The following is an 8,782-nucleotide window of genomic DNA, read 5'->3' on the forward strand; positions in this document are numbered from 1 at the left end:
GGACGTTCAGAGGCTCCACAGTTACCATGGAAACACCATCATCTTCTACAACATTGATTCATCAGTAAAACCCATGGAGTTGGCTCAATGACAGTGGATGGACACACTGGGGTTATGATAGATTTTACTGAAAATGTCTTTTTTTTCTTCAGTTTTCAGAGTTTTGATATAATAACTATTGAATATTATCTGTGCTTTTATGAGCATTTACATGATCAGTGAATCAACTATAGGAAAATGTGCGATTTTAACTGAAAAAAAAACATAAAATACAGTGGGTAATATTATAATAAATGTTGATGAATTGCTTAAAAAAGGTTAAATAATGAGAAAAAATCATTTGGGAAGGGCCTCAAAAGTAGCACTGGGTCTTTATGGGTTAATTTGAATTGAATGTCTCAGATCCAAACTTTAGAGTGATCTGAAATGGCTGATGGTGGTCACATAACTCCCATCTGTGACACAGCAGAGTTCCCATAAATAACCAGTTAGTTTTAGAGTTAGATGTGCCCACTGGGTCTACTTTGTTGTTAAAGATAACAAATCCCTCGGAAAGACTTTGGTTTATGTTTCTAAAGCATTTCAGATCATTGATAAGCCATTAATACATACTCCCTGAAGGGTTTTAGATTTTTTGGAAGGCTTCTCAGGTGGTCACCAAAAGCCCCCTGTGGTGACAGTGAAGTTACTGATTTCGCTGATCTACAGGTTTTTAGAAACTGTCTTCCTCAGAGATTAAATGTGTTAAATCTAACACACTTTAATTAGATGAACTGGAAAACCAATGGCATAAGTACTGGTTAGCTGATGTTTTCAATGCATAGGATCTGGGGTGTCATAAAGGGGGGGTAAACATGACAAATTCATGGGGCCCAGTGGATATAGGTTAGAAGGTGTGAAAATGTCATGTAAGCTTCGGAGTAAAAGAGAAGCATAGAAGCCAGGAGTCAGACATCCAAAGTTAAGTTTCACCTTCAGTTTCACACCAGTTATGACACTTATGGAACACACTCCCTATATGGATAAGCAAGTATTGATGATGATGATGAAGGCAGGAGAGAGGGGTTTTTTACCCCCACAATTTTTTTTCCTGTTTTTTTTCCCCACTAAATTTTTTTCCACGTTTTTTTTCCCCACTAATTTTTTTCCTGTTTTTTTTCCCCACTATTTTTCCTGTTTTTTTTTCCACATTTTTTTTTTCCTGGGCTTTTTTTCCCCCACTATTTTTTTTTCCTTTTTTTCCCACTTAATTTTTTTCTTCGTTTTTTTTCCCCACTAATGTTTTTTTCCTGGGTTTTTTTTCCTCATTAAAGTTTTTTCCTGTTTTTTCCCCACTCATTTTTTTTCCTGTTTTTTCCCACAAAATTTTTTTCCTGTTTTTTCCCTACTACATTTTTTCCTGGGTTTTTTCCCCACTAAAAGATTTTTCCTGTTTTTTTTTCCCACAATTTTTTTTTCTTGGGTTTTTTCCCCATTACATTTTTCCTGGGTTTTTTCCCCACTAAAATATTTTTCCTGTTTTTTTCCCCCACAATTTTTTTTCTTGGCTTTTTTCCCCCCACTAATTTTTTTTTTTCCCCACTAAATGTTTTCCTGTTTTTTCGCACATTTTTTCCTGGTTTTTTTCCCCCACTAAATTTTTTTCCTGTTTTTTGTCCCACAAAAAATTTTTCCTGTGTATTTTCCCCCTCTTAAAATGTTTCCTGTTTTTTTCCCCACTAAATTTTTTTTCCTGGGTTTTTTCACACAATGTTTTTTTCCTGGGTTTTTTTTTCCCCACTAAAATTTTTCCCTGTTTTTTTTCCCGTTTTTTTCCCCACTGAATATTTTTCCATTTTTTTCCCACAAATTTTTTTTTTTACTGGTTTTTTTCCCACTAAAATATTTCCCTGTTTTTTGTTCCCACAACATTTTTTTCCTGGGTTTATTTTTCCCCACTAATTTGTTTTCCTGTTTTTTTTTCCCCACTAAATTTTTTTACTGTTTTTTTCCCCACAATTTTTTTCCCACTACATTTTTTCCTGGATTTTTTTTCCACTAAATTTTTTTACATTTTTTTTTTCCACTAAATTGTTTTCCTGTTTTTTTTCCTGCGAAGTATTTTTTACAGTTTTTATTTTTTGAGGCATAGAAGCTGGGAGTCGGTTTCTGTTTCGGTTTCACGCCAGTTACAGCACTTGTGGAACACACCCCCATGTACATACACCCCCCCCACACACACACACACACACACACACACACACAACACATTTACAGATGCTTTTGTTTTTTGAAGGGCCCACAGTGTTAACCTTTCATGAGGCTCACAACTGCTACTGGCGCCCCAGCATATAATTTATTTATTTGTTTCACCTTTATTTAACCAGGAAGTCCCACTGAGATTAGAAATCTCTTTTGCAACAAAGACCCAGCCAAGATATCAGCCATACAAAGTCCAAACAAAACAAAACACATCCATGCTGATGATAAAATGTTATTACACATTTTGATTTGTGTACATTTATACAGTTGAATTATAAATGTTCCAGTGTGAAGACCCTGAACGTGAATGCATTCTAACGCACAGACAGTGTTTTGAAGTAGATCTGGTTGCTCTGAGACAAATATTCCTTTTGAGTCAAACCCATTCTCTCATTAATTCTCTGAATTTCACATTTTGACCCAAGACTGTATCTTTGAAAGTACAGCCAACCAGTGTTTTTGACTTAATTTTTCCTTACTAGTGCCTCAAACAAACTTTATTCTGGAGATATTTTTCTTGTACACCAGTGTATCCCCTACAGCGTTTTTGATGATTAACCTTGGATAAACTGTCTTTTTTTTCCTGCTCAATAAACAACAAGGAACACTAGTTACCATATTAACTAGTTCAGCTTATGAGTAAATGTTTACTGGTTTGCAACTTCACATTTATTCTTTATATATAGCTGTCAATGCTATAGATTTTGTTTATTTATTTATTTATTTATATATGTATTTATTTATTTATTTATTTATGTTTGTATTTATTTATTTGTTTGTTTGTTTATTTCGAATATGCAAAGAAACAAAATAAAACAAAACGAAGCAAATTAAGACAAAAATAAAACAATATTTAAATGAACAGAATCTATTTTCAAGAACGTGCAAGTCTGAATTTTTCATGGTCGAAAAGGAGTAGGAAGAAGTACAAACTTATTTAATCCTACCCCTCAAGGGCTTTTACACCCTTATCACTAATACATTTTTCCTAATTTTAACATTCAACCACAACAAATACATAATGCAGTAACTGAATTATACACAACAATTTGTCACGGCAGTACAGTCGTACAAACAGACTCAACAATTCAACAGTTTTCTTCGATAATTACAGCATGTTTATCAATACAGCCTTATCCATAAACAAACAGCCCTCACTGTCATCATTAAATACTGTATCTCACAAGAATCAATTCTTTATATCTTTGTCCCACAGTTTTACTCCACAGATGGTAAATACAGAAACTTTTTTAACGTGTTGAGTACTTTATGAATCTTTAAATTTAGGATGTCATGTTATAAGTCACTAAAGACTCTATGGTCACATCTTCATTCAACTATATCAGCTTTTTGAGACACAGTGAGGGGTTTAAAAACACTGAACCATCTGCCTGTAATGATTTCCTGCCATATAGACCCAAACATCCACCTTTAACCTAAATCATCTACTGATATAAAATGTTCAATACCTGTTGATCCACTAATCCTATCAATACATGTAAATAATTTGTGTAAAATGCAGTTTGACATCAGATATGAACCATTTGGACGTTCAGAGGCTCCGTAGTGAACGTGGAAACACCGTCATCTTCTAGAACACAGGTGTCAAACATGCGGCCCGGGGGCCAAATCTGGCCCACCAAAGGGTTCAGTCCGGCCCCAGGGATGAATTTGTGAAATGTAAAAATGACACTGAAGATATCGACAATCATTTTAGGTCAATTCAATCTAAAGTGGATCAGACCAGTAAAATGCTATCGTAATAACCTATAAATAATGAAAACTGTGAATTTTTCTCATTGTTTTAGTGTAAAAAGAAAAAAAAAAGTAAAATTATACAAAAATGTTTACATTTATGGACTAGCCTTTTATTAAAAAAATGTGAATAACCCGAAATCTCTTAAGAGAAGTATGTGGAATTTTAATAATATTCTGCCTGTTATTAAATGTTTTGTGTATTTGTAGATCCACTGTGATCTCTAAGTTGTGATTCACATGTATAAATAATAAACTGAGGCGCAATATTGTTAACATTGCACTTATTTTACTTACAAATTTTCAGGTTGTTCATATTCCTTCATGTCATGTTCGAGTACAATTCATAGATGTAAATATTTTCATTACGGAATTTTACTTTTTTCACTCAAAAGTTATCCTACTATTTATATTATTTTACTGGTCTGGCCCATGTTATATCATATTAGGCTGTATGTGGCCCCTGAACTAAAATGAGTTTGACACCCCTGTTCTAGAACATTGATTCACCATCAAAACCCATGGAGTTTGATTAATAACAGTGAATGGACACACTGGGTTTATGTTCAGTTAATATCTTTTTTTCAGTTTTCACTGTTTTCATATCCTTTGAATTTGCTCTGAATTTTCATGAACATCTTAAATAAATATAGGAAATACAATATAGGAAAATACATCATTTGCAGTGAAAATGCAAAATATAGAGAATAATATTATAATAAATGGTGAAAAATCACTCAAATAAGGTTAATTAAAGAGAAAAATCTATTTTAGAACCAATATAAGAGTATTACTGGGTCTTTATGGGTTAACTCCGGCTCTGAATAAGATTTTTGTTCACTGTTGTTTGTTTCTTCAGCACATTCTAAAAACAGGTGCATTTAATTTTCTGTCTTCCTGTATTTTCTGCAATGAGATGGCAAAAGTAAATGGAAACACCGTGTGTTCGTTTGCATTTTCAGGGTCCAGGAGGGCATCTACAGATCGAGATGAGTTTGAGGTGGGAGGAGAAAAGGCGGACGAGATGTCAGAAGAAGAGAAGGAGTATCTGCGTTGGTTCTATCGCACTGAGGACCGTGAGTCTGCGTCAACATCACACTGAATGTCATATTCATGCGAGTGTATAGATGTTTATAATCCGCATGGGATGTAAAGGGCATATTGGATGAGCATATGTGTCAGTCAATATCAGCCCTGAGCACCACCAAACATGATGGCAGATAAAGTTCATCTGTTATTTTAAATTCAAAGTGGTTTAATAAATGTGTATGTATGAATTCATGGTCATTCAATAATAGTGCGATGAAGGACTAAAATCCACTCTTTGCAGGGTTAGCGTCAGGGTTAAGATTATAACATAACATGGACAAGGACAGTATGCATGTATTACACTTCAAAGGAAAAGGCAAATCTTAAACTCAACCTAAACTACATTAGTTTAAACAAAACTAAAATGTTACACAAACCCTAAAACAGTTAATTTATTTAAACATAATGACTATAACATGAATTTTGTTCCAACACAAATCTTTGTAATGCTGATCAGTAAAGATGTCTGTTTGACATTGCTTTGTTACTGTGTCTTTGAATGTAGAAAAAAATGCATTGCTCTTGAATAAAGAAAGATTATTGCTTAAAATAAGGAGACAACATTGGCTGCATATGTGGCAAAGCATTGGTTGCTTGTGTTGCACATTATTCAATGTGATATCATGAATTGCGTAAATATACACGCCACTTTTAACTGGCGTGTTATCTGTACACATTATAAGCTTTCCACGTGTATGTTCACGCCGCGTCAAATACCATGCAATTAGCCGTTAGGGTTAGGGTTGAGGTTAGGGTTAGGATTAGGGTTAGGGGTTAAAGATATGTAAACCAAAGATCTTGACTTAAATTGACGCACAATCAAATGGCGTTGAATAACATGCGAAATGATGAAAATGCATACGTTTAGGACTCCAAATGCCATAAGAACTGGCATGACATACAACGCAATTCCATGTACTGCTAAAGTCTAAATCTTACCAAGTGTATTTTTCTCATTTCTTGTCAAAATATCTCATCACACTTAAAATAAGACATAATCACCTAAAGAGTAACTTTTCAGTGAGATATAAGAATTTATTTTTAGACAATAGATCTTGAAAATCTTATTTCAAGAACTCTCACCAAGATAATTTTCACTTGTTCCATTGGCAGATTTTTATGCTTCAATTAAGCAAAAAAAAATATTGAATTAAGAAAAAAAAAAAAATCTTGAATTAAGCAAAAATAATCTCGAATTAAGCAAAAAAATAAAATAAAATAAAATAAAAAACTGCCAATGGAACAAGTGAAAATTATCTTGGTAAGAGTTCTTGAAATAAGATTTTCAAAATCTATTGTCTAAAAATAAGTTCTTATATTTCACTGATAAATTACTCTTCAGGTGATTATGTCTAATTTTAAATGTGATGAAATATTATGACGAGAAATGAGAAAAATACACTTTGTAAGATTTTGATTTTTTACAGTGTAAGATCAGTCTACATTATTAGAGCTCATTTCTAGATCATTTGTACTAAAAAACCTGCAAATTCTGACCTAGAAAAGGGAAGATCTAGGTTCTAAAAACAAGGCTGACATTCTTGCACTGCCAAGATATTTTTTTTCTATCAACACTTAAAACTAGAAAAAAAAAAAAAAGAATAATATCCCCAAAATAAGTACATTTCCCTTTCTTGAAAATCACTTTTTGCAGTGTATTTCCTTGTTTCCCTGGTATAACAAGTAATAGTAGCAAGAAAAAAATGAAGCGCAGTACTAAGAAAGTCCTAAAAATCCGAAGAGAACAGTAGATTTGTTGTAAGTGTTGCATATACATTTCTCAGTCTCTGTATTAAGAAACATCTGGATATATGGGAAGAAAAAATCTATCTATCTATCTATCTATCTATCTATCTATCTATCTATCTATCTATCTATCTATCTATCTATCTATCTATCTATCTATCTATCTATGTATGTTTCTAAGTATTTGTACTGGTTCTTGACATAGGATAAATAGTGACTCTAACCTTTAGTGCACATTTGGCTCAGTTTTTTTGTGTGTTTTTTAAGGTTGTGCATATAATTCCTTTATTTTCTTGTCATATCTGAAGAAAAGAGAATGAGAAATAAATATGTACGCTCATTACAACCCCTGCAAAAACAGTAAAGCTAAAGGTGGTGTAGGACATTTGTAAATTTCTCTGTATCTGCATCACCAACTGCCCATGTTGTGCTCTTTATTGGATAAGAAATTCAGAATACGTGCATCTCTGACACGAGGTTATTCTGCTGATATTGTCTGATATTCCAACAATATTTTGGTATTTCTGATTTAACTAAGACTTCAAATACGAGTAATTCTTCTTCTTTTTACAGCTACAATGTGGAAGTTTGTAATGCTGGGTCTGGCTTTTGTTTGTCTTCTCATCGGCTTCATGCTTTTGGGAATGGGAGCCATGGCTAACAAGTACGAACCCCCATGCTTTACAATTTCTTAGCTGCTTCTACTTTGATGATCACAGCAGCAAGATGAAAACAGAGCTATGTTCTTACAAAACCTTGTTGTGTCTATCTGTTCTTTCGGTCCTACAGGAACAGAAAAAAGATAGCCAAGTACAAGGCAGCAGCTGCTCTGCTTCAGAAAAGCGAGGTCCAAGAGCTGCGGGTCATTTCCCACAACAGCGCCAGTGTGCCGACACCAGAGAGCCTGTCAGTGCAGGACGCTAAGCCCCGGCCGTCCAATGGGGACGTGAGCGAGTTGAAACCAGGAGACATCGTGGTCACGTGGAGAGACGGCAACACCTCCTGCCTTTACTCTGAGCCAGCAGCAGAGGCCGAGCTCCCAGGAGAGGAAGAGAAGGAGGAAGAGGTGGAGAAACAGGAGGAGGTTTCAACTACTGAGCTGGAAACTGAAGGAGTGAAACATGAAGAGGAATGAGAAGCAGAGTATGAATTACAATTAACTGATGTTAGGGTGTACTGGAGTGATTCTGGCCAATTATTAGCCCCTTTTCCACCGACATTCCCAGGAAGTTTTGTTACCTGGAAATTATTTACCTGGTTAAAAGAATTCCTGGTAATCTGAGGGGTTTGCATTTCCACTGCAACTCAAAGTCCAGGAAAATGTATTCAAATCTGAGGCACCCATACTCCATGTCCCAGTGAATCTCTGATGAGCGCATTCAGCAGATATGTTCAGAGTTGGAAGTAACATGTTACAAAAGTAATGCATTACAGTAACATTATTTTTTTGTGGAACGCAGTAGTGTACAGCATTACTAAACAATTTTCAGTACTATTTTACTCTGTACATGTTCAATAGCGCTTGAATTACAACACACTTTTCACCCATAAGGTAATTGCTCAAATGAAAAAAAAAAAAAAAAGCAAGCCCTCAAGACCTTAAGGAATCAAAAATGCGTCAGGAATGTTCTATTTCCTGTTGGTGTTCAGCCAATGGGTGAAGATAGCAGAAGACAGTCCATCGGTCACATGGACGTATGCTCATTACTAACCCTAACCCTGCTTTAAGAAGCTAGTTAGCATTAGCATGATCCCTGTGATCAGTAATGACAAGGTAAGCTAACTTTTCCATAATTAGTTAGAATTCTTTATCAATTGTGTATTTATCTACCGACGTCCTCGGTGCCCCGCCTTGTTTGAACATGTAAAATGTTGAAAAAAATGCAAGTGTTCCTGCTGGGATTCAAACATCGTAGACTGCAGCGTTACTTACTGAGCTATCCGTCCACAT

At 34.7% G+C, this 8,782-nt stretch overlaps 1 protein-coding gene across 1 annotated transcript; it reads left to right on the plus strand.

Annotated features, from left to right (window-relative positions):
• Positions 1 to 4,912: 4,912 nt before the first annotated feature.
• Positions 4,913 to 7,966, plus strand: LOC115417177 (organic solute transporter subunit beta). The gene is made up of 3 exons (XM_030131188.1): positions 4,913 to 5,072; positions 7,405 to 7,495; positions 7,621 to 7,966. Exons 1-3 carry the CDS (start codon positions 4,913 to 4,915, stop codon positions 7,964 to 7,966), a joined length of 597 nt encoding a protein of 198 aa, XP_029987048.1.
• Positions 7,967 to 8,782: the final 816 nt, after the last annotated feature.

Source organism: Sphaeramia orbicularis, chromosome 3 (assembly GCF_902148855.1).
Source record: "Sphaeramia orbicularis chromosome 3, fSphaOr1.1, whole genome shotgun sequence".
Classification (NCBI taxonomy): domain Eukaryota; kingdom Metazoa; phylum Chordata; class Actinopteri; order Kurtiformes; family Apogonidae; genus Sphaeramia; species Sphaeramia orbicularis.

Coding starts and splice junctions, on each gene's coding strand:
- LOC115417177 (XM_030131188.1), top strand. CDS start 4,913: ATGGCAAAAGTAAATGGAAACACCGTGTGTTCGTTTGCATTTTCAGGG. Junction 5,073..7,404: donor GTTCTATCGCACTGAGGACC/GTGAGTCTGCGT, acceptor TTCTTTTTACAG/CTACAATGTGGAAGTTTGTA. Junction 7,496..7,620: donor ATGGGAGCCATGGCTAACAA/GTACGAACCCCC, acceptor TCGGTCCTACAG/GAACAGAAAAAAGATAGCCA.